Below are 23,826 nucleotides of genomic sequence, written 5' to 3'. Positions count from 1 at the left end.
TTCTCAACCAAGAAACCAAAAAGCCATCCCATCATGGCTGCCACTACCACCCCTGGAAATAATGAACCCCACCGAATCCTCCTCGTCAGTGTACCGCGCACTGCCTCGAATCTTCTCCTGAAGGTCCTCAACATCCCCAACCAACCAAATGTCCTCAGCAGCCCAAAGGGCGGCTACTTCTTCTACGATGCCTTCATGGCAGCCGGCATTGAGGGTCTCGTCGAAAAACCGCTAGACCAATGGACTGCCGAGGAGAAGAGCGAAACCAAAGCCGTCGTGCAGAAGTGCTTCGACAGACTAGAGGAGTACTCCGCCCGAGCCCGCGCCGAGAACAAGATCATGTTCACCAAAGAACACGCTTTCTGGTTGGTTAACCCGTGCTTCTTCACGAACAATGAAGGCATCACACCTGAAGATCACAGCCAGTTCCAGGTATCTATGCCTGAACGCTACGGGTCCTCGGCGACCTTCTCCGCCAAGAACAAAACCATCATGCCGGACGAGTACCTGCGCACCTGGCGGATCGCTTTCATCATCCGTCACCCGGCACTGGCCTGGCCGTCCATGTACCGCGCTATGCAGAAGTTGTCCAAGGCTGGGTTCATTGATGACGACGGCATGAGGGGTGCGTCGTTTACAAACATGAGCATGGAGTGGACGCGGACGCTGTTTGACTGGTGTCGTGAGCAGCCGGATGAGTCTGTCACGCCTTTGGTTATCGATGCTAATGATGTCATCCATAACCCCGGTGCTGTGGTTAAGTTCTGTGAGAAGGCTGGTCTTGACACTTCTTTCATGCAGTTTGAGTGGAATGGTGCTGAGAAGAAGTCTGAGAGCTGGGCGGCTGAGACTGCGAACGCGGATACGCCTGAGGAGGTGGCGTTCCATAAGGCTGCTGCTTCTATCATGTTATCGACTCTGGAGGAGTCGACTGGTGTTGTTAAGGATAAGGCTCCGGCGTCGGTTGATATTGATGCGGAGGTTGCTAAGTGGCGTCTTGAATTTGGTGATGAGGTTGCCGAGTTGATTGAGAAGGCTACGAGAGATTCTATGCCGGATTATGAGTATCTGAAGGCTAATAAGGTTACTGCCTAAGCTGGCTTGTGATTTATTTGTGACTTTTAGGGGCCCAGATATATGTATGCTTTTTCTAGAGTACGATTAACGAATATACGGTTACACCGAAGCATTGTTTTTCAAATTGTCTGTTTTGTCCCTATGGGTTATATTAAATTGCCCATGGTAGTATGCTGTTATTACTATGGCACGATTCCCAGATCGCTCTCATAGAATGGAGTTGCAGCACGAAAGAACATCTCATCCATGGGTAGTTGATATAGCCTACTTGAGCAAAAGCCAGAGAAAAGGCTTGTTATTCTGATATGAGAGAAGAGAGAAGCTATGGGAGACCCAAGGAGATAGATGAAGGACCACCTAGTCGCCTAATCTCCCCTAAAGCCATATAAATCCTCTTTACACTTTCCCAGACCCAACCGGACGACACCACGCATGCAAATGCCTGTTAGGATAGTAAGCCGCAATACATTCCCGCCATTGCATATCCTCCGCCGTGGTACCATCAATAGTCAAGTCAAAATGGCGAATCATAGTAGCGAGAGCGATATACATCTCCGCCCAGGCCAAGTTCATCCCAAAGCACATGCGCGGCCCCCGACTAAACGCAACCAGCCAGTGATCCAATTCACTCTTCCCATTCCGGGCATTTGCCTGCTCCGCGCTCTCCAGCCACCGTTCCGGCCGGAACACAAGCGCATCCGCACCCCACACTTCCGCGCTCTGATGCACGTGCAAAATAGCCATGCCAACCACTGTCCCGCCAGGAATCTGTTTTCCTCCTATTACGGCGCCTCCTGGTGGCACAACGCGTGTTAGGGATACACCGGATGGGATAAAGCGGAGGGATTCTTTGATAGTTGCTGTCAGCAGAGGCAGAGTCTCAAGGTCTGCTAGGGATGGCTGCTTTTCATCTGGCCAGACGGTGAGAATTTCGGTTCGTAGTTGTGTTAGCAGGGCTTGGTTTTGCATTAGGTGCCAGTGGCCCATGAGCAGTGTGTCGGCTACCGTATTGGCACCCGCGAAGATGAGCGTGAAGCCCTCGTCGTGTAGCTCTGTCATATTTAGGACCTGTTTGCTCCGGTATGATTCTGGATCAAGCATGCGGTGGAAGAGCGTCTGGTGAGGTACGGTATCGAGCTTTGAGGGGCAGTTTAGGACGACTTGAAGCTGTTGCTGGACGAGATCGCGGACCTGGTATAGCCGTGGGGCTAGTTTCTGGGAGTTGGGAATGAGACGCATAACCAGGCTTGGTGGTATAGCGAAGATGAGGTCTCGGATTATAGGGAAGTTCTTCATTAGTGGTAGCATACGAAGGCTGGCATCCATGGCTAGAATCAGAGGGTCGCTGAATGCCGGCGCATCGAGGGCGTTTACGCAATTGCCGAATGTGAAGCACATTATGGTATCGAGCGTGTAAGACCGGAATGCGTAGAGTAGATCGACGGACTTTTTTGATGCATTCGTTTTGGCGATGGAAGATGCAAGCCGATTCGCCTATAAACCGGTGATTTAGCGATAGGCGAAAAAGAAGCAAAGCTATATACTACCCACGTTTCGCCAGACGAGATGTTCAAGACTATTGATCGCTTTCTTGGAGAAGATTGGAAGAATCACCTCGCGCCGTTCTTTTGCCTGAGCGTACTTCAAAAATGTGAATGACTCGGATGAAACCCCGGGGGTTCGGTAAAGACCCGTGTCCTTGTCCCACCTTTTGCTGCTATGGTAGATATCGTGGAACGCACCTGGGCTTCCAAAATGGAGCTGTGAGAGATGAGTGACCTATTTGTGCTTTATAAGGGAAGTGTAGACTGATGTTATAAGAACTCACCTCGTTCGGGGCAACGCGGACAATATCACCTAGTAGGTATGTTAGAAGGAAATGTCTCATGGTCCCAATTTTATCATACCATATTTCTTATGGAGATGAAAGAGTTCATGAACTGCCGACTCTTCCTTGATAACCTCTTTATATGCTTTCCAACTCGACGTGGCTCCAGCCATCCAAGGCCCGGGGAAGTTTCGCAGTGGATGGAAGAAGATATTGTATACAACTCGACCTAAGCCATAAAGACAAGCAGCTGCCAATAGAAACAGGCAAAATAGTATAGTCGCCATCGTGTCTTACTGGGAATTTTTCTATGCCAGCGACGCTAAACGACTGAAAGGCAAGACTCCAAATATATAGTTTGAACGAAATATAAGAAACTCCGAGCTCGATTGAAATTGTATCCGGCTGACCCCCTCTGCATAAAAGCATCTCCATGACTCCTGGGGTGTCTAAATTGAGAAGAATCTCATCTTTGGACAAATCCTGATAGGTGTTCCTGTACCCTGTAGAGGTAGTAGTATCCGGCGAGCACCGCAAGAGTTACTACATATCATTATCTGGGAGCTATATGACATCTTTATGTTTTCAATGAGTCCAAGTATCTTCAAAGGCGTCAAGGAGCACTCCTTCTCCGCCCGTTTGTTTATCCCAGATCCTCCTTCGCTGGACATATCTACTGCATTTATATATAGGGCTCTCTAACCTGTACGTTTCCTCACTATGATACGCAAATAGCCCTCCAATCAGCCGTCTCCGTTGACTCACACAAAATCGCGTCAGTGCAACCCCACGCTCGCCGATATAAACGCCGAAGATTCCTGGAATGAAAATGCACTTGATCCACCCGCTACAAGCTCTTTAGCGGCGAGCTGGAAAGTATCCCAAGTCTCCGGTATTATATTATGCTTCTCAAGGAAGGAAGCTCCAAGGGCGACATTCTTCGCATGACTCGCATCTCTTTATGAACCTCTAAAGATCCCCCAAGCGGGATTAACAGACTGTCATAGGGTAGCCAGTGTCGGGCTGATGTCCAACGTGACCGACATAATAGCATGATAGAATGGGCTTTGTGCTGGAGTGTGGCCAATCCAGAGCTCATGGTTCACTCGATAGAGTCAACGCCGTTGCCGACGCTCTAAGACTGTAACTGCCAGCACTGATCCCAGACTCTAATTTAATCGCAAGACGTCCTTTGATGCGTGACCGCTCTGTTGGATCGTAGATGGTGGGGCGTGGTGTGCCCAGATATATGTTCCAGTTACCTCTGTACCTACCTAGGTAGACCGACGGCATTCTTTCCTCCCTACTTATTGTATAGCCCAGAGTGATGCTATTCCCAACCCGATAATACACTGCAGATTCAGGTACTTCAGAAAAGACCTAATGTTGAACGGTTGAACGACGAATTGTCCTCCTTTCGTTATTTCTCACGCTACATCCTTTATCTACCTTTGCAGGTCATATCCAGGCCCAGGGCATAGCATGGTTCCCGGCAACAGGATATAATTGCCTGATCATGACTAGCCTTATGTCTAGAATAGATATTTCGTGTTTTCATATTTCTTCTTCCTTTTTCGACTTGCGTACGTAGAGACCTAAATAGTATAATAAATGTTCATTTTTAGTTTATACATGTATATAACTAGGTAATATGAAAGGTACCATGCGTTTTAGAATGCCAATCTGTCGCTATCGAGCCCGTCGACAATGGTTGCACTAATCCCTGGTGGCATAGCTACTATTGCAACGAAAGCAGCACAAGTTTCTCAACTGATAGTTGACGAGGTTCCGGTCGACGTGGTTGTTGATCGTTTGCTGCACATTTGGCTGTGAGGCCTAAGGGTTGTGTTCATGCAGCCAGTGGGAAGCGAGGATGATATCAATCCATGAAGTGGTGAGACACGGCGATTACGCTACGTCGCAGGCCTGGGAATCTGGATTTGGATTGGGAAGACCTGGACTGGAAGTCCGATGAGCAACATCCCCTGGCTCAGTTCTATGTAATCTTTGGCTCCTCTTTCCAAATCTATGAGGACAGGACTATGGCTCTCAGCCGGCCTCCCTTGGTGGGAAGTTGTAAAGAGCTGCAATTGTTCGCAGAGGTCGATTTCGGAGAGTTGCAAAGTCGAACGGAAGACATCTATTCCATGATGAACCGGGCACGACGAATCATCAAGTTGTACTATCAGGACTTACGAAAGCTAGAATGTAGTGCGTATTTGCCTTGTCACTTCATTTTCTGTGCTGTTCGCAATCAAATTTGTTAATACACTTTGCTGGGGCTTTCAAGTTTGAGTAAAATGCAATTCTATGGCTATGAGCGATTTCAATGGTTTTGCAAGCCTCCGGAGCTGTCCAGTCTGCCAGGATTATTCGGCGCCAGCGCCGATTTTGGCTTTTTTTAATAGTTTCATTATACATCTTCGAATTCCTCATCGTCCTCGTCAGATTCTTCGGCCTCCTTCTTGACCTCGGCCTCAATTTTGGCATCAGGATCAGGCTTGATATCAGGCTCGACCTTGATTTTCTTTGCCAAGGGTCCATCGTCGGCAGGGGTGGAAGGAGTCCCGGTAGATGATGGAGGGCCGCTGGAGGTCGCTTCATGTTCACGCTTGATACCAGCAGCCCCAGAAGATGTGGCAGGCGCAGCAATGGCGGGCGTAGCCGGTCCACTTGGACCGGAGATTCCCTCAACGTCCTCAAAGTCTTCCTCGTCTGAGTCTTCGTCTGCACTGCTGGCATCTGCTTGAGCCTGCAGTTCCTTCTCCCTCTCCATTTCAGCGTAGTAAGCGGCAACTTTGTCGTCCAAGGCATCCACACTGGGTTTTTGATCCTCATCCGCAAGCTCGGGTTTCACGACAGTACCCACGTCGGTCTTGATCTGAGAACCAACCTGGGTGGTATTGACGGTAGAATGTGTGTGCCAAACCGGAAGCGCGTTTTGCTTTTCGAGTGCTGCTTTACGAGCGGCCTCATCGGCCTGCTCGGCGGCACTCTTCTCTTCACTTGAGGTGAGAGAGATCTCCAGTGCCGCGGCATCCGTCTTGGCGTTGGGACGTGTGATATCCTGAGGCTTGGGTGGAACAGCAATCGCGGCACGGACGGGGTGTGTGTGCTGGTTCCGGGCAACCTCCACCTTGTGATCCCACGCTGTCTCAAAGTCATTCGGCGGGATTTCGACCGCGTCAATCTGCTTGAGTAGTTTGAGCATGTTGTCGAGCTGTGCCATAAGCTTGCTATTTTTCTCGTGGCCCGTACTGTCCATCCCTTCTGCGCCCTTGACATCCTCCGTCCGTTCCAGGATGGCGCTGCAATTTTGACATTCGAACCCTTCTTCTGAGACCAGACTCAGTACGTCCAGTTCAGTCCACTCGGATTTGCACCGCAGGCATATGTATTCCTTGCGCTCCTCACTCGGTGTGTACTGCGCTTTGATAATGGCTGTCAACTTGGAGACTTTGTACTTGATCGCATCAACAACCGGGTGGAGGGGGATGTAATAGTATTCGCGGTTGACTGGGCGAGTCGACCCATCACGTATCTCGGCGCGCGTGCTCCTATAGTCATATAGAACTAGATCAGCTTTGCCTTTCCACCATTTGTTGTAGATCACATCAGGGACGAGTGACATACACTCCGATCAAGCGATCCTCCCGAAGCTTGGCGCAAAGCTTGCGAAGATCTTTCTGTTGCATTCCCATTAGAAAGGCGAGGTCCTCAGCGTGAAGGCTGTAGCTGGTCAGCAAAGTGACCAATCAACAGAAATCAACTCTCATCATACACTGAATGTAAGAAGAGCGCATCGACGACCAAGATGTGACGGGTCTCGTAAAATGCGCGCGCCACAGTTCGGATAAGCGTCTTTGAAAGATCCATGGCTGTAGAGGCTCCGAGCAAAAGATGATAGTCGGGGAAAGCTGGGAGAGAATTCAACTGGAGCGCAAGGTGAGAAGTCGCAGTTTTCAGATAGTGGACAAGACAAGCATGCTTCGATCAAAGGCAGTAAAAGGAGTGAGAGGTTCCACGACAGAAGTGAGAGAGCGACAAGCCACGCCGACCTAGTTGAATGAGTGAACAATGAGCGTTGCAATCAAAGTCCAGAGCTTCACGTCACATGCAAAGTTGATTCCTCAGGCAGAAGGCAAGCCAAATATGGTTAGTGGGATTTATCTACACACTAGGCTATTATAGGCTTAGTGCCAATATCAGGAAAAGATGAACCGCAGAGTCCAAGGGCAAATTTCCCCGAAACATTGATTTCATGCGTGCCTCGATCATTCGCCAGCGGAGTCTTTCTGGGATTCTAACTGCACTCAGAAGCTCGATTCTGATTCGATCGATCCCCCAAAACACCCGAGACCACGCTGTTAGTCGTCAATTTTACCGTTCTTTCTGGCGCGACCCGTCTGCACCTCGTGCGGAGCTATCAGAGATCTTCCAACGGATACAATGGCCGACAACAAAGGAACAGGAGGCGGAGGTGGTGGAAGGCGTAAGAACCGCGATATGGGGCGAGCGGAATGGAGGTATGTCGCATCAATTGTAACCTCCCATTCTTCGCATTATCGGCTAACTAATTAAGTCGCCAAGCCATAGATAAGCGGCAGCGTCATGAAGAGAAGGCTGAAGTCAAGCGTCGCAAGATCGAGAATGGCGAAGAGGTCAACTTGCCGATCTACGCGACCCAATTCTCCAAAGAGGAGATTGACAGCGAAGAGCGCCGCCCCAAAAAGAAGGTTGCGCTTCTGATGGGGTACTCGGGGACTGGATACTCTGGGATGCAGCTGTGAGTATTTCTTTGTTCGGTACGTTCCTTGTACTGACCAGTCTTTTACAGAAACGAGCAGCAACGCACCATTGAAGGTGATCTATTCACGGCCCTCGTCAACGTCGGCGCGGTTTCCAAAGCGAATGCGGCGGATCCCAAGAAATCTTCTTTCGTCCGCTGTGCCCGCACAGACAAGGGTGTCCACGCAGCGGGCAATGTTGTGTCGCTAAAGATGATCGTCGAAGATGAGGATATCATCCAGAAAATCAACGCCGAGCTCAGCCCCCAGATCCGTGTCTGGGGCTACGAAGTGACCAGCAAAAGTTTCAGCTGCTACCAGATGTGCGATTCCCGAGTATACGAATATTTGATGCCAAGCCACTGTCTCGTACCACCTCATCCAAGCACCTATCTTGGAAAGAAGATCGTCGAGCTTGCTGACAAGGCAGGCGAATTGGATGCCGTCAGAACTCGACAGGAAGAGGTCGCAAGCTATTGGGAAGACGTCGATGAGAAGTACATCAAGCCGATATTAGAAACCCTGCCGGAAGACATCCGCAGCATCGTGGAGAAGTCTCTCTACCAGGACGACTCTCGCGAGGCACTCCAACCTTCAGAAGAGAAAGAGGCCTCTTCGGCAACAGCCAAGGAACCCGCCCAGCAGGAGACTAGCGAACAGCCCGTGGCCGAACAATCAGCCGACGCAGAGGCTCAAAAGCCGTTCGTCATGGACCCCCGCCAAAAGGCCATCAACGACGCCATCAAGTCCATCAAAGCAGCATACCTAACCGCGAAACGAGCCTACCGCGCGCCCGCTTCACGCATCGCCCGCCTGCAAGAATGTCTTAATCGCTACGAAGGCACGAAGAACTTCCACAACTACACGATCCAGAAAACGCACAAGGATCCCTCGGCGAAACGACACATCAAGTCATTCAAGGTGAACACCACGCCGATTATCATCAATGGCACGGAATGGCTCAGCCTGAAGGTCCACGGACAGAGTTTCATGATGCACCAGATCCGCAAGATGGTCGCCATGGCTACGATGGTTGTCCGCTCGGGCTGCCATCCAGACCGCATCACTGAGACCTATGGCCCTGAGCGCATTGCTATTCCCAAAGCGCCTGGTTTGGGCCTCTTGCTTGAGCGGCCTATTTTCGACGCTTACAATAACAAGGCACAGGGTCTTGACCGTCAGCCGATCAATTTCCAGAAATTTGAAGCGGAGATGAATGAATTCAAGCAGCGGGAGATCTACGATCGGATTTTCCGGGAGGAGGAGGAAAGTGCTGGGTATGATACTCCTATCAATCTCCCCGTTTGAATTCCATTGAGACAGTACTGATTTTGACTACAGTTTTGGTTCTTTCTTCAACCATATCGATCACTTCCCCGCGGGTTACTTCCTCTATGTGACTTCCGGTGGCATTCCAGCAGCTAAACTCGCAACTGCACCTACCCCTGCTGATCCCGGCAGCCCCAAAGCTGGTAACAAAACCCGCGGTGCTCCGCGTCAGCAGGATGCACTTGCTGCTGTTGAGGTTGAATCAGAAGATGAGGGCGATGCTCCAGCTGGCGGAGAGCAAGAGGGTTAATCAAACAAAATAAATATACGTGTTACTCCATCATTGAACGAGATGAACAATAATGCGCTACGAACTTTGTTGAATGCAATCCCTTCAAAAGACTTGAGGTCTCGAGATAGAAACTCTTTATTTCAATGCTTGGAAATAGGCTTGTGAAATGCAAGTAGATGACCTGTCCGTCCAAAGCCACCCTTGATAGAAATAAATCCTACTCCGGCTCATCATGAGCAAAAGAAAACGCCAGTAACAGCCACAAACATCGTAAGGGGGAAAACAACAGGGGAATTCGTAAAATCCGTGAGGTATGAGAATTTGCCTTTAATCACATGCACGCATCGTGCTCGCAGAATCCGTTGGCACCGCAAAAACGCATGGAAAAGAAACACAGCATAAAGCACATCGCAGTCGGGAACGTCATTGTCTAAGGAGATCCAGCGAGTCCCATTTCGGAATCACTTGCGATCGCCGAGTTTGCGTCCCATTCGTCAACTGAGGCCACGTCCGATTCTAGGGGGATCGGGTTAGATGATATTCCAGGGCCATTCAGGAGGGATAGAGATTGAAGCATACCGGAAGGCGGATCATCGGGGACTTCTTCGAGCGACATCGATTTAAGGAGGGAGAGGAGTTCTGGGAGGATTGTGTTAGTGGCAATACAAGAAAGAACCCTAAGAGCATGAACTCAAACATACCATTGGCCTGTTGAACTTCTTGCTGGTCCGTCTCAGAGTCGTCATAAAAGGTAGCCAAGCAATAGTTGATCACCGGAGTAATGTTCTCAAGCAGTCTGGCGTCAATATGACGGATCTGATCGGTTAGGAATGCTGACTTGAGTCGCTCGATGCATGCAATCGGCAGCCGACGACCAATGCTATGACGCCGCTCTGGTGTGATAGTGGTCTGCCATTCGCCATTCTGTCCGGAATCCTCTATGTTGTCCTCCACAATCTCATCGTTGAAGACCGTCGTGTCGAGGATATTCTGCATGTTGCGACGGACAGCCTCGTCCCTATCAATGAGCAAGGTCGGGGCCCAGACAGAGATGGTGTTAAGAACAAGTTCGGTAAAATCAGCAGAGTCCATGTTCAGCCGCTCGTTAGTACTGCGGCACAGAGACTTGAAGAACTCAATATGCTCCTGGCCGCCGCTGTTGTCAATGCTTTCGACCCCCTCGGCAATGAAGCCGATCATGTCAATGACTAGCCCCTTATCCGGACAATGCTGACAGAACGTTGTGGCCGCCTCCAGGAATGGTGTGCACTGGACGGCGGGTTCAAGTCTGACGCCATTCCTGAGCGTCAGTTGAATCGGATTCAGCAAACCTGCGTCGGGCTCTCCGTCTAACAGAACTCCAATGATCGCGCGAGTGGTCGGGTGGCTCGCAAGATCCTCATGCCTCAGAAGCTTCAGGATGATAGACAAAGACCCCTCAGGTTCAACGGGCTTGATGAGTTCCATCTCTCTGAAGCTGGTCGAGAACTTGCCATTCAAAAACTGTCGTTGTAGGCCAACGGGGGTAGGGCAGAGCGATAGGTCAACATGCTTGAAAAAGACCAAGCACAATGACAGCAACATTCGATAGTTGAACTGACGCCCTTTGTTCAAGAGGCGCACATAATTGGGATACCGGAATCGCAATTTCTTACTATCGTCTTCATCGATCCAGAGAATCTCCAAACAGGCAGCAAAATGACCTTGGTCGAGTAAAACCTGGATGACTTCCGGGCCATAGCTGCAAAGCTTCAATATGAAGCCAAAGTAGTCATCCCAAGCCCGCAAAAGGGACTGAACGTCGGGCCAGAGAGCAGTCACCATGGGCACAATTTGCTGAATGGCTTCATCGAACCGGTCGCGCCATGAGATCCGTTCATCTTCATTGAGCTCCTGGCTTGTCGACATCAACTGGAGATGTTTTAGGGAATAATGTATTAGCGTAATTCCCTTGCTTCGGATGTCTGGGTTCTGCGTCCTGATCATAATATTGTACATTGAGGTTTGACGATTGATAACCCACTCAAGCACCGATTGAGCCGCATTGGGGCTTTTGTTGATCATGTCGACAAGTTCGCTGTAAACCTCCTGGTGTCCTTGATGATACTTGGTACGCGTAACCAACTGCTCAATGGTGTCCATTCCGACATTGATGGCCAAAGACTCTTCTTTAATCTGGTTGACATCTTCTGTTGCCATATCGGGCCAACGCTGAAGCAATCTGCCCACGAAGTATGCGTATTGCGGGTCCAGAAGACAGTAAGTCCGAACGAGCATTTCGTTGTCCATGGCGATATAGTTCTGGGTCGAAATTGACACCGGGAGGTGGATGGGGAGGCCGGGCTTTGTTGGCTTGAAGATTTCTTTGGACTTCTCGATCGTGGACACGCGTTGGTAGAACAACATGTACGCATTCCACACTTTGTTCTTAGGTGCTCCATTCATGTAGTGCATCGTCTCATTCGGACCACCAAAGCATTGACCTGCGATTGTACTGGGGTCAAATTTGCTGACATCAGAGTCGTTGAACTCAACCCAATTCGCTTCGCCGCCAGGCGAAGGGCGTTCAAGGGTATATGAGTAATAGTGACCCGATTCGGCTGTACCGGTGTGCACGAGAACACCAACCAATTCAAAGATATCCGGTGCAATTGTCTGCTCCGGGTCAGAGAGATGCCCGACCGTGTAGGGAGTCATGTCGATGTGGTGAGGGAATTGGAACTCGTCATTGATCTTGCTTCTCAGCATATGCACCATGTCGAAGTCAAACCGCTTCAGGTGGAAGATCAAATTGTCAGGAACATCTTTCAGACAAGCACTAAATAGAAGTCAGAATATCGGTCTGTGTCGCTATGTCACTGCCACTCACCGCTTCACAGCATCTACATGCCGGCCACATGAGGTGCATGAGTATTTGTTATCTGCATGTTGGTTAGAATTTTAGCACCCTTGGGGACACAGTATTTACTCACCTCCCTGCATCACCTCACCGGCCACGTAGGCCCGCAAGCTGTCTTCCAGAGTGGCCTTCCCCTTGATCTCGCACTGAATCGCGGAGAATGGCTCAAGTCTTTCTGAGATATGATCACATTCCATTGACTTGATTTGCTGCACAAGCTGCCCTCCATAGAAAGACCGGAACTTCTTTTTCATTTCCGCATCGAGAACCTGAGCCTCCCAGCGGTCAAAGAGAAGGTTGTAGAACTCATCAACGTCCATCTGGACGGTCACATCGATCTCCTCGTTGTCGTATGTGAGAATGCTTTTCACGAAGTCTGCCGGTTCAATGCTCTTGCCCCAAGTCTCTTGCATCCATGTAAACAGGCGCTGGGTTTCATAGAGTAGCTTTTGGGAAATTGGATCAGCAATTGGGAGATTCAGGATAAAGTCTCGGAACTCAATATTCATGAAAAGCTGGGTCATGAGGGAGTTGAGGTAGCATGTGTTCGAGAGATTCTTGAGGCCCGCATAGCCTTCCGGCGACCGTAGCATTAGCGACCGATTGAAGCCATAATCCAGGTAAGGCGAGTCTAGGGTGATTGTCAGTTTGATATGCAGATAATACGCAGTGCGCAAAAATCAGTGATGCGAACCTCGTGGAACATTTGTGTTTAGGAGCTCCAAAACTTGACAATAAGTCCCTTCGTTCTGCTTGCACAACAAGCTCATGAGATTGTAAAGGCTCGAGCGGGTGTGGCTGTGCATGACTGGAACCTGAGGGACCGCTTGCTCCACTGTGTCTGGAGAGAGATCTGGGAACAGGTACTTGTTGAATATTTCCTCGGCGATGTTCCTAAAGCCCAGTTAGATATGACTGTGGAGTTGACCAGACGGGGAAGTGTGACATACAAAGTGTCCAGAGTGACGTCCGCGGCGTTAGCCAATTCTAGACACCATTCCAACAAAGCGGAAAACCCGATGATCAAATTATCTGCCGGCTCACGCCCGACGAACTGCAAGTCATTAGTAAAGAATATACACATGCCTTGGAGGTTGAAGATACCTCATCTGTTTGGTGAGTGAGCATGATTGCACTCCATTGTTGAAGATACTCGTTGAAGATCAAGTCCCGGGGTGACTTCTGTGCGACTGCGCGGAACATCCATAGAGCAGCATTGAAGAACTCTTCCGACTGAGGAACATGTTCAACGGTCTTGGGGATCACTTGTAAAAATGAGGACCAGAGAGTGGCAAGCATGTCAATCCGGTTGGGATTTTCCACTGTAGGAGATTCCGTATCGGGCTTTCTCACGGACAGCTTAAACGGTTTTAGCGGGCCGCAGATTATCTTCAAGCGTTCCAAGATATCAATCCGGATTGGCTTTCGCTTTTCTTCCAGGAGTAGAGATAGGATCAAGCTATCAAACTGCGCGTGCTGTTTAGCAGCGTTCCAGACATTAGGGTCGCGTAATGAGGCCTCGACTAGAACCGCGAAGGAACCGCAAGTCAGATTTTGGGCGCATGTACCAGCCGGTGGATCTGCGGGACAGGAGCGGCCAATTTCAAGCAAGCCAAGAACGCGTCGGACCAAAGACATTGGATCGGCAATGAGAACGGACTCATCATCAGTCGGGCGATAGACTAGGTCGCAATTAGTTGTGGTCAATTGACTGAAAAATGATCAATATTCGACATACCAGATATAGCCAGTAGAAGACATTCAATGGCTCTGGTAGCGAGCACAGTGGTTATCGAGTTACTGGAAAGAGAGCTGAACAGCTCGTCTGATGTCAGGAACGCAACCAAAACCCGATTGCTATGAAACACAAAGCCTTGGTCTGGGGACATCTGTAACGATCTTTAGCACGAATATCATTCAAATCAAAGCGACGAATTTACCTCTGCAGCCTCCTCGTGGAGACACATTGACAGTGTATTCAAGGAGTACAAGGCCTTGAAAGGTCTTTGCAACGGGAACATGTCTTTCTCGGTATTGGTGTTGGACCGAACAAGTTCGAGGGCCAGCGCTTGAGGCGGGAAGACAACCAGGAAGTCAATAATCTGCCAAGTTCCAGAGTCAATATTCAGCTAAAAGAGAAGAGTCAATGGGGTTATACCTGTCGAGCCAAGTCATCCTTCAGGTCAAGCATATCATACAGCTCATCGAAGTGTTTTAGCACTTCGTTGTCCACTGCTGTCAGAGACTGCCGTCTCCCAGCCCACGTAATTTCATGGGCATCAGGGGCCTTTCGAAGAATGAGTAAGCCTGAAGAGAGCTTCAAGTCCTTCACAAGTGCCTCTGGATCTTGCAACAACTCGATCTTCTGTCCACCGAGGATAGCAGTGAACTTAGAGAATCGACTCAGCTGCACAAGCATTTCCATAAGCTCAGCAGCCGTTGAGAGACCACCAATGCGCTTTGAATAGATTTCAGACATGGAAGCACCATTGAAACATTGATAACGGAATTCAATGGGCTCGCCTTTCAGAGGACGTTCCGGGAGGGTAGGCGGGGAGCCACGAGGGGAGCTGTATTGTGGCCGAGTTCGTAACCCATGCAGTAATTGACGTAGGAACAATAGAGACCGGCTAAACATAAGTTCATCGGTTCCGGTGGCGCTATTGGGACTGTCGGTATCCATAGAAACATCATCATTGGTTGTTGCATTGTACGATGGTTTCAACACGACAGCGGCAGACTTCAGCTGGTCCACGCAGCGATCGACAAGAGCAATATGAGTAGCGTCGATAGCCGACCGGGGGGACCTGCGCACAATACCATGATCCAGGTAGCTATCAATGGCGAACTTGATGGCCTCGCCTTCGATCGATTGTGGAGGTGCGGTCAATATGAAGTTCCAGATCCGATCCATTCCTGGAATAGATATGACTTCATTTTCCCCGACAATGGGAGGTGACTTGATTCGAATCTCGTAGTGGACCGACTGTTGAGCGAACCACAATACCTCGCGCGAGTAGTCCTTGGGAAGCACATCCGGTAGATACTCATGAATGCATCGCTCAAGGAATGGGTTTTCCTTGGTAGTACGGTTGGTGAGATCAACCATCATTTTCCAAATCATTTGACGCTCCTCAGAAACCAGGTTCTCGGACATAAAGATCTCTTTCCAGAGTGTGTTCCCGAGATCAGGAGTGATGGTTTCTGGGCCTAGATCAACAAGACGCCGCAGGATTTCCACCCGCGAGGAAAAGCCATGCTTTGACGACGGATCCTCGAGCTTAGCATGGTCTTGGGTAACGAGATGGTGAAGTTCGATTATCACCAAGCGCGTCAAGTCGTAATCGGTCGCAAGTTTCCAAAGCTCTCGTGCGTCATCACGGGGTACTAGTGCGTTCAACACTTGGATGCTGCCCGCAGTACATTCATTCATCTCTCCAATGTCTTGAATGCAGCGTTCATATGTTTCCGCCATGTCAGTTTCGTTGAGTCCAGCCTTGATGAACTGTCCAAGCTGCTCGCTTCCAAATCCCTGCATAAGTTCCTTCTGTTCCAGAGGCAGGTCCTTCGCCCCAGAGCTCTCACGGATTAGGCGGATACAGAGCTTCAGTGGAATAGAATCGATATGCTCGTCACCGGACATGTTGCGATGGTCCCGATCGCGCATGCGAGGCACCAGCTGCTCACAGAAATCGATTATGCGACTGTCAAATCGATCCAAGGGCAACTCAAGCAGTTTTGAGCACACATAAAGCAGCGCTTTAGACCTCGACTGGTGCATGGCAAAGGTTCGTGCGAGCATGGACATGACCTCACAAACAGTGCGATCATCTTGGCTCTCGGTGACGGTCTTCCAGATGACATCCGTGTCATGGTCGGTGTATTTCGATGTGACAATGAGGAACCCAAAGATGTTACTGCTGCGGCTGATCAACTGTGGATGTGAGTCAATGCCCACAAGATAGTCGAGGATCTTGTTTTCCCGGAGAAATTCAACCAGATATTTTAGGAATGGCGACTCGATCCCATCGCGGTTCTGGGATACATTTTGACCCCAGATGCTAACCAGATCCGATTGCATCGTTTCCACGCCGTGGACACGAAGCTCCATTCGACCTTCCATGATTTGCTTTTTCAAAGTGCCGAATTTCCACCTCCAAATAACGCACAAAGCGGCTTGTTCTGCATTTGCCTCCTCGGGTACTTGGATCGATAATTCCTGGGCAAGTTGAAGCAAAAACTCCGAGTAGCCGAAGCAAAGGAAACGGTAGCTGCGGAAGATTGGGCTCAGAAGGCTATCGCTCAATTCACTGGTGGCCAGTTGCGACTTCTTTTCGACAAGCGTATTGTATACTTTGTCGATTCCTCGAACGACTTCGTAAAAAGGCTGAAGGCTGGTTGAATCGATAGACAGGTCAACTGGGGAATCGGAACCGCCGTTTTGGTCCGTGTCCGTGTCGCATTCAAACAATGCAAGTATGTTGACCAAAGGGCTTGGTAGCATGGTGACAACTTGCGAACATTTCGGAATCAATGCGAGCAGGTGCGAAGCGTATTGAGTGAGTACGCCTGGTGCATCAAACGGAGGAGCTGACACCTGAGCTTTCAGTCGAGCAGAAAGATCAATAATTCCAGCGCGGGACTGGTTTTCCAGGACCCGTAGGAAGGGAATTTGGTCGCCATGGAACATCCAAGGGAAGCTATGAAGATATCGTCGACAGGTGCTCGGAGGCATTTCGACGTCTTCGTCATCTTCGCCAAGAGCACTGAGAAGCGCGGTGTCCAAGCGAACAAGGTGGAGGACAATGTGAGCATAATCGAGAAAGTACTGCTCGAAGAAGCCTGAGAGATCTGCAATCCCATCCAAATGCAGGTCTTGTTGTCTGCGCAAAAGACGGTCCAGGACGGAGGGTAAATATTCCCAGAAATCTAGATCTGCCGCAAATTCCTCGATTGTGAGCCGACCAAGATCGCGCGCGCAAATGTGAAGCCATTGTTTTATTGTAACAAGCGCCGTGCCTTCGCGTGGGTGTCCTATTCGCCAAATTAGCATCTGACCAAGTCTAGTTGAGCGGAGTCCCATATTACCATGTTCAAGCATATCACCAAGTGCCTTAAAGTTCTCTCGGGGTGTCATCTCAGGGTGTACTTTGGGGAACGTTTCGGAAAGAGGAGCCATGTCTTGGATCTCTATCACTTCGGGCTCATCCTGATCCCGCACGACTTGGCCCAGTGACTTCCAGTTCGAGGTATTCGGGTCTTGATTGATGTCTTCCGGTTCAGCAACTTCGATTTCAGGACTTCGAGGTGAGGAGGGTGAGGAGGAAACTGAAATGGGATTGGGGGCTGTATTGGTATCTGGTAGGAGCTCCAGTTCGCTACCGGAGAGCTCACGGTCGGAGAGAGGGAGGTCAGGAGCCATGGCAGAAGAAGGGGATTTAGTGTTAATGGTGACTTTGTTAGCTGGATTTCCAGAATCCGGGGCCTCATCCATGTCTGAGGCAGGTGCGATGGAGGCAGTACGCGAGGTTCCATCCAACGACAAGGTCGGACTGACGCGACTTCCACTGTCGAGGCGCGGACGCTTCCGGGTCGCCTGAGGATCAAGATCCTCCATGGAGTCGCTGATGAATGGAGATTCTTCGATCAAGGGAGTGTGAGGTGGGGTGTAAGAGCTATCCGGCGGGGGTACAGCCATGTCATTTTCTGCGCGTAATAGATCCAGGATAGTTGAAACGCGTGAAATGAAGGTAACGTAAGAATGAAGGTTGAAGAGAAAGAGAAAGGTGAGTTCAAGAAAAAGGATTGAGTGGGAGAAAAGTAAAGGGTCCCTAGGACAAAGATAAAGCGGTCGACAGCTTTTTTTGGGGGACGCGCCAGGACCAGAGTGACGTTGTTCTGCGGAGAGACGAACAGGACTTCTTGACTTATTATCTCTGTTAACAAAGACACAAACCAATCTGGGGATTTACAGTCGCATAATTGCATTGCACATTGCCTATCGCATTAAAACATAGAAAATAGAAAATAATGCATATATTTACTGTGAAGTTTGTAGCAAATGTTACTGCCTATCTACATTGCTCATAGCTACGGTATAAAGCGCCAAAAAATGCACTGCCCCTTATGCGGCCTTATGCATCGAGTCTGGACCCCAGGACTCTTGGCATTCATTGTCTATTGTCTAACTTCAGTTTGTCAAAAGGTTCAGAAGTTGGAGTTATCTATCATCATATGTGATTCTATATCGTTGTCTGGACCAGGTATGCATGACGTTCATGTAACATACTCGCAGTTTCATTGAGCCCTTCAATATTCATAGATGCAGATGCAAATCACCAGGAAGTCCCATACCTCTCTCATATTTATCACTCAATGAATAACCGAAGGTCACTCACTCTTTCATTGTCGTTTCAATCCGACGAATGATCTTAGCTGGGTTCCCAGCTGCCACATGAAAAGCAGGCACATCCTAAAGCTAAAGTCAGCATGATTGTACAGCTATCAGAAGGTGCACAAGCCATACCTTGGTGACCACACTGCCAGCTCCAATAGTTGCACCTTTGCCAATAGTGACGCCAGGAAGTACAGTCACATTCCCGCCAAGCCAGCAGTCCTCCCCGATAACAATTGGGTTGCCAGTCTCAGGGCCTTCGGTGCCATTGCGTAGGGCAGGATCAAGGGGATGGGTCCCAGAGAATAAGCTGACATTAGGACCGAACAAAGTACGAGCCCCGACCGTGATGGGACACGTGTCGATGAAGACACAGTTGAAGTTGACAAAGACACCCTCTCCAAGCTTGACGTTGAACCCATAGTCTATATGGACAGGAGATTCAACCCAAGGTTCCTTTGCAAAGAGAGCTTCATCGGCTGCGGGGTCATCCGGCTTCGGTGGTAGAGGGGTCTTGTCGTCAGTGATGCTATATGATAGTTTAGTACAGAGTATAAAGAGTAATGCAGGTGGTTTTAAATTGAAGTAATGCCAAGTCTTTGCTCAACTGCATCACTCACTCTCTCCACATTTCAACGAGACGCCGACGTGGCACCTCGTCCGACTTATTGAACCGATTACAGGCCCACTTGCAGCGCGAACGAGCAGCGATCAATTCCGGCGTGAACGCTCGATAGAGCTCCCCGCGAAGCATCTTCTCTTTCTCAGTAGGATGCGACATGGCGGCAATGGGGATAGCTATCGCATATGAGAATTGAATAGAGAAACAGCAAAGTCAGTGCACAAGTTAGTATCTCGAGACATGCAACATAGATATCTGGAAACAAAGCCAAGACCATGTGGGCCCGGGGATGTCCAAGGGTGTCATGTCGGGGGAAAGGTCCGCGGGTGCCGATGCAAAACAATACAACGCTCTTCGGATTGTTCTCAGACAATGAAAATCGACTCTCACCACACTATTTAACCTCCACCAATTTCCTCGAAATGCCCGATCCTCGGTCCAAATAAAAACAAATCTCTTTCCTCCACCCAATTCATTTTCTTTGACAATGTTCTCCAACCCCTCCGCAACAACTTCCGGCGCGGAGCCAAACAAAGCCCCGAACTTCACGCACATTTCCAGGCCTCTAGTCCACGATCGCACCAACAGCAACACATCCTCCTCCTCTTCCGATGTCTCGACCGACGCGCCCAATCCCGATACCTCGATCTACCCAGACGGCAAGATGTCGCTGGCGGGGATCTCGCTTCGCGCCATGCTCCTCGGAACCAGTCTCGGGCTATCAGCAAGCATAGCGTTATTCTTAAGCACCGTGTATTACACTCCGCTGTGGCGCGTACCCTTCTTCATCGCCTCGCTGAGCCTCTTCCACTTCTTAGAGTTCTACGTGACGGCGCAGTACAATACGCGGTATGCGACTGTCTCCGCTTTCCTGCTATCATCGAACGGATGGGCATATAATGTTGCGCACGGGTCTGCCATTGTGGAGTGCATCGTGTCGCATGTCTTCTGGCCCGGACAGACTGCTGCTGGGCGGATGATCACCGTGACGGAACCGTTTTTCAGAAGCTCGGTGTCGTTGCTGCTTATCGTAGGCTTTGTGCTTCTGTTGATCGGACAGGTTATTCGGACCGTTGCTATGGCGCAGGCTGCTAGTAACTTCAATCACCATGTGCAGAGTCAGCATCAGGAAGGTCATGTTTTGGTTAATACTGGTCTTTATCGGTATCTCCGGCATCCGAGCTACTTTGGATTTTTCTGGTGGGGTCTAGGAACACAACTGGTGCTTGGGAATATGGTTTGCTTTGTCGGATATGCCCTAGTCTTGTGGCAGTTCTTCTCGAGCCGGATCAAGCGTATGTTGCAAATCATTTTTTTTGGGTATTGAGCTCTTACTAACTGGTTTACGCGGTTGCAGGCGAAGAAGCTTACTTGATCTCCTTCTTTGGGGACGAGTATGTTCAGTACAGAAAAGTCACCTCGGTTGGTATCCCGGGAATTTAGCTGCAGGACGTTACAGTATCAGATATTTTGAATGGAGTACATATAAAGAAACCACTGGTATGTGTGGGAATATATGGAGCTAGACCTGATCGATTAGAAGTCTGGTATATGGTATAAGGCATGATCACACCCGTAGGCGTAGTAGCTTCAATCCTGTAAGCTATTTACATTGGCATCGTTATAGCTTACTTTCAGGCGCGACTCCTCCAACCGCGCCACTCATGTAAGGTCCACTCTCATCTGACTCGTCCGGGGCGGTCTCGGCGCCGAAAAGAACAAGCTCACGTCCACCTTCAGTGCTCCACCATTTAACACAGCAGTGGGATCGATCAACATCCATCTCACCACCTGCTAGAGCCTCCCAGAAACGATCGATACAGAGATGTCGCATATTGCGGTCAGAAATTGTGTTGATCAATTGCCCCGCTAAGGGGAGCCATTCTTTCAGATGTTCAACTCGGAGGAATGAAAGGGAATCAAGGAGAGCAAGGGTCAGGACAGCCTGTTCGGAGAGAGGTGGACTCTGGCTCATGTCTGGATTTGGACCTTGTGGAGGGATCGGTGTCGAGGAAGCTTTCAAAGCACGGTCGTGAACAACTTCTAGCAAGATGGAGGGGAGAAGAGGCTGAGTATTTGCTAGAGGAGAAGGGGGTGCTGTAATTTGGATGACAGTCTTGAAAGCAAGACGGAATTGGCGCGCGGAAAGGTTATTGGGGAAAACCTATAGAGTATTAGAATCAACTTTCGTACGATCGGGGCAACGGAACTCACCGCAAAAAGATTTTCGATATAGAAAGGCAGGTGTTTGGTTGCCAATTCCGAGTTGTGGGGAATAGCAAATACAACAAGCACCAGGCTGTGAGCAGCTTCAAAAATCTCCAACAGAAGACTGTTAGCACCGGCCGCGAGATATGGGAAAGCGGCGGACAATAATAGTTCCTCGTTCGTCTCTAAGGATAAGACGAGAGGGAAATGCTCTGCCACATTCAAGAAGAAAAGATCCAGACATCGCTCAACTGGGTGAGCAGGAATTTGTCCGATATCGCTTGGCTTAATGCTTCGGAGGAAGTTTTCGGCAAGAACAGGGTATTGTGAAAGGATGTCTATGGCTGCCAACATCACAAATGTCTGCTGGGATGAGGCATTTTGCCCAATCCGAGAAGAGATGAAATACATATTGCGAAGTATGTGGAGACATTGCATCGATATGTATGGGGCACCTGCGGTAACATAGTTAGTACAAAACAAGCATCAAGACTCATCTGTAACTTACTACTGTTGGCAGCGAGAGCCGGGTCATTGATAGTTCTCCCTAGCACAGCCCGGAGGGCAATAACCACTGAATATAAGCAATTTCGCAACATCTTCCAGAGGGCAGGAAGCGTGATTTCCCTGGATTCAGCGTCTAGGAACTCCCTTTCTTCCGCAACATCGATCTCGGACAATTTATTCTGCCGCCATTGAACCATAAGCGTCCGAACGAAGTCCGCCAGGTAATCAACAGTCTGCCCAACAATTCTCGGATCCCGAACATTATCAACGGAATGCGCAATTAGACGAGACAAAGGCCCAAGAGTGGACACAAGTGGACGAGCAGCTACCGCCGAGACAATACCAAACGTGGGTGAGTTGGACGACCAGCGAAACTGCTTCCCGGGAGCCTCGACAACGTCTTGATCAATAGATCCTAGGAAATATCCGCCCTCGAGGCCCTCCGAAGACAAATATGCTGACTGGATCATCGTCGGGAGTAAGCGATCATAATCCAACTTGCTTCTCTCGAGATCAGACAGAAGCTCAAAGGTGTAGTTCAAGACCATAGTGATGCACTGTCCATCAATCCCAGTCTCTGAGCCAACCTCCACTAGCGCTAATTGCGCCGCTCTCACAAGCGCTGACTCGAGTTTCACACGAATATGTCGTGGTAAGCCCCGTCGGTTTTGTCCCTCAAACCCCATCAAGATTCCGCCAAGCAGAAGTGTATGCCTCCACCTCGGGGACTTATCATCGGCGCCCTCAGCGACCGCCTTAACCCACGCCTCATAGTCAATTCTCCTATTCCGACCGTACGGTATCCGAGGTTCCTCGGTAGTATCACTCTGCAAGACAGCAATGGCGGCGGTGTTGAAGACGCTAAGGATCTGGCGACATGATTGGAGGTCGGCGGGTTGACTCCAGAGCGAAGGTGCAGTGAGGAGTTGAGACGAAAGGAGTGTCAGGTTCAGAGGATTCCCCAACATTGACAGGAAACTGGTAGCCGTGGGAAGCAGACTGAATAGCTCTGTCGTTAGCCTAATATGACCTCCCCAAACGGGTTGGGATATGCGGCACTTACGAAGCGGCATCTTGGAAGCTGGAAGTCGCCTGCAGCGACCGCAGCAGTGTAGCCAGAGATCGTTCCGTGGCCATTTCAAGTCTGGAGGTGATAGGGATGCTCCCAGACAAGAGGCTCTACATCGCTCAGGGAGTGAGATGATCAACCGCGGAGAAGCCGAGGTCCGGGTCCAGAGCCAAATACGGGGGCGTCCACGCATAGCTGACCAATGGGCTGTAACCAAACAGTGCAAACAAGCATCGTCATCTCCGAGAGTCTCCAGACTTGCCATTTTTGTTGATACGCGTGCAATACTCCGTACATATACGGTCAAAGTGACTGTCCCCTGTTCACGTGTCATGCTTCGATGATTGATCTTCGCTGCAGCTGAACTGGCGCAGCTACCTCTCCATGGCCAACAACCGCATCCCAATTAACTACGAAGTACCTTCTTTCCCGTCATTATACGATCCCCTGCCGGCGCATCATCAGCAAGCATACTATCTCTACTACACGAAGGACATCTGGCGCTTCACCTTTTTCTGGACGTTGATATTCTACGCCGCAACACATCTCACTGTTTCTGGGTGCGCAGTGTTGACTCATTTTCGTAACTGGAATGTGATATGGATCGTGCCTTTGGTGTACATTTTCATCGCAGCGCTGGAGGCTCTTATAGCCGGGAGTATCATCGGAGTTGTGTAAGTGGGTCGTTTGACACTTGGTCTCCTCGGGATGATCAGGTAACTAACGCTTCTACGGTGGATAGCCTCGGTGCAGTGTATGAAGCAGGCAATTTCAGGATGTCAACTTGGCTACCAATGATATGGGGTGGAGTCAATGTCATGGTTCTCATTGTCACCAGCTTCCCCATGCAGGGTGGTCTTTGAATGCTATCCCG

General features: G+C 49.8%; 9 protein-coding genes across 9 annotated transcripts; 4 read left to right on the top strand and 5 right to left on the bottom strand.

Moving 5' to 3' along the window:
• Positions 1–33: 33 nt before the first annotated feature.
• Positions 34–1,095, top strand: N7489_009514 (uncharacterized protein; the record flags this gene model as incomplete). The annotated part of the gene is made up of 1 exon (XM_056715264.1): positions 34–1,095. The coding sequence occupies one exon, from the start codon at positions 34–36 to the stop codon at positions 1,093–1,095; it is 1,062 nt and encodes a 353-aa protein (XP_056562886.1).
• Positions 1,096–1,473: 378 nt separating this feature from the next.
• On the bottom strand, positions 1,474–3,078 carry N7489_009513 (cytochrome P450; the record flags this gene model as incomplete). The annotated part of the gene is made up of 4 exons (XM_056715263.1): positions 1,474–2,571; positions 2,629–2,838; positions 2,906–2,934; positions 2,985–3,078. 4 exons carry the CDS (start codon positions 3,076–3,078, stop codon positions 1,474–1,476), a joined length of 1,431 nt encoding a protein of 476 aa, XP_056562885.1.
• A 2,240-nt stretch (positions 3,079–5,318) lies between these two features.
• On the bottom strand, positions 5,319–6,781 carry N7489_009512 (putative transcription factor TFIIE complex alpha subunit; the record flags this gene model as incomplete). Its single annotated transcript, XM_056715262.1, has 3 exons — positions 5,319–6,462; positions 6,539–6,634; positions 6,687–6,781. The coding sequence occupies 3 exons, from the start codon at positions 6,779–6,781 to the stop codon at positions 5,319–5,321; spliced, it is 1,335 nt and encodes a 444-aa protein (XP_056562884.1).
• Positions 6,782–7,166: 385 nt separating this feature from the next.
• On the top strand, positions 7,167–9,271 carry N7489_009511 (pseudouridine synthase PUS2; the record flags this gene model as incomplete). Its single annotated transcript, XM_056715261.1, has 4 exons — positions 7,167–7,431; positions 7,502–7,691; positions 7,743–8,969; positions 9,034–9,271. The coding sequence occupies 4 exons, from the start codon at positions 7,167–7,169 to the stop codon at positions 9,269–9,271; spliced, it is 1,920 nt and encodes a 639-aa protein (XP_056562883.1).
• Positions 9,272–9,683: 412 nt separating this feature from the next.
• Positions 9,684–17,850, bottom strand: N7489_009510 (uncharacterized protein; the record flags this gene model as incomplete). Its single annotated transcript, XM_056715260.1, has 11 exons — positions 9,684–9,769; positions 9,833–9,892; positions 9,955–12,071; positions 12,123–12,174; positions 12,226–12,783; positions 12,847–13,046; positions 13,103–13,206; positions 13,257–13,834; positions 13,891–14,041; positions 14,093–14,254; positions 14,311–17,850. The coding sequence occupies 11 exons, from the start codon at positions 17,848–17,850 to the stop codon at positions 9,684–9,686; spliced, it is 7,608 nt and encodes a 2,535-aa protein (XP_056562882.1).
• Positions 17,851–18,546: 696 nt separating this feature from the next.
• On the bottom strand, positions 18,547–19,327 carry N7489_009509 (sugar O-acetyltransferase; the record flags this gene model as incomplete). Its single annotated transcript, XM_056715259.1, has 3 exons — positions 18,547–18,624; positions 18,679–19,075; positions 19,167–19,327. 3 exons carry the CDS (start codon positions 19,325–19,327, stop codon positions 18,547–18,549), a joined length of 636 nt encoding a protein of 211 aa, XP_056562881.1.
• Positions 19,328–19,655: 328 nt separating this feature from the next.
• On the top strand, positions 19,656–20,611 carry N7489_009508 (protein-S-isoprenylcysteine carboxyl O-methyltransferase; the record flags this gene model as incomplete). The annotated part of the gene is made up of 2 exons (XM_056715258.1): positions 19,656–20,463; positions 20,526–20,611. The coding sequence occupies 2 exons, from the start codon at positions 19,656–19,658 to the stop codon at positions 20,609–20,611; spliced, it is 894 nt and encodes a 297-aa protein (XP_056562880.1).
• A 178-nt stretch (positions 20,612–20,789) lies between these two features.
• On the bottom strand, positions 20,790–23,020 carry pex8 (putative peroxisomal membrane protein Pex17; the record flags this gene model as incomplete). The annotated part of the gene is made up of 4 exons (XM_056715257.1): positions 20,790–21,332; positions 21,383–21,831; positions 21,885–22,882; positions 22,947–23,020. 4 exons carry the CDS (start codon positions 23,018–23,020, stop codon positions 20,790–20,792), a joined length of 2,064 nt encoding a protein of 687 aa, XP_056562879.1.
• A 316-nt stretch (positions 23,021–23,336) lies between these two features.
• Positions 23,337–23,815, top strand: N7489_009506 (uncharacterized protein; the record flags this gene model as incomplete). Its single annotated transcript, XM_056715256.1, has 2 exons — positions 23,337–23,626; positions 23,695–23,815. 2 exons carry the CDS (start codon positions 23,337–23,339, stop codon positions 23,813–23,815), a joined length of 411 nt encoding a protein of 136 aa, XP_056562878.1.
• Positions 23,816–23,826: the final 11 nt, after the last annotated feature.

Source organism: Penicillium chrysogenum (genome assembly GCF_028827035.1).
Source record: "Penicillium chrysogenum strain IBT 35668 chromosome Unknown utg000005l_segment0_segment0, whole genome shotgun sequence".
NCBI classification, from domain to species: Eukaryota; Fungi; Ascomycota; class Eurotiomycetes; order Eurotiales; family Aspergillaceae; genus Penicillium; species Penicillium chrysogenum.
The sequence above is the reverse complement of the archived record's forward strand: the minus strand, read 5'-3'. Positions and strand labels throughout refer to the sequence as shown.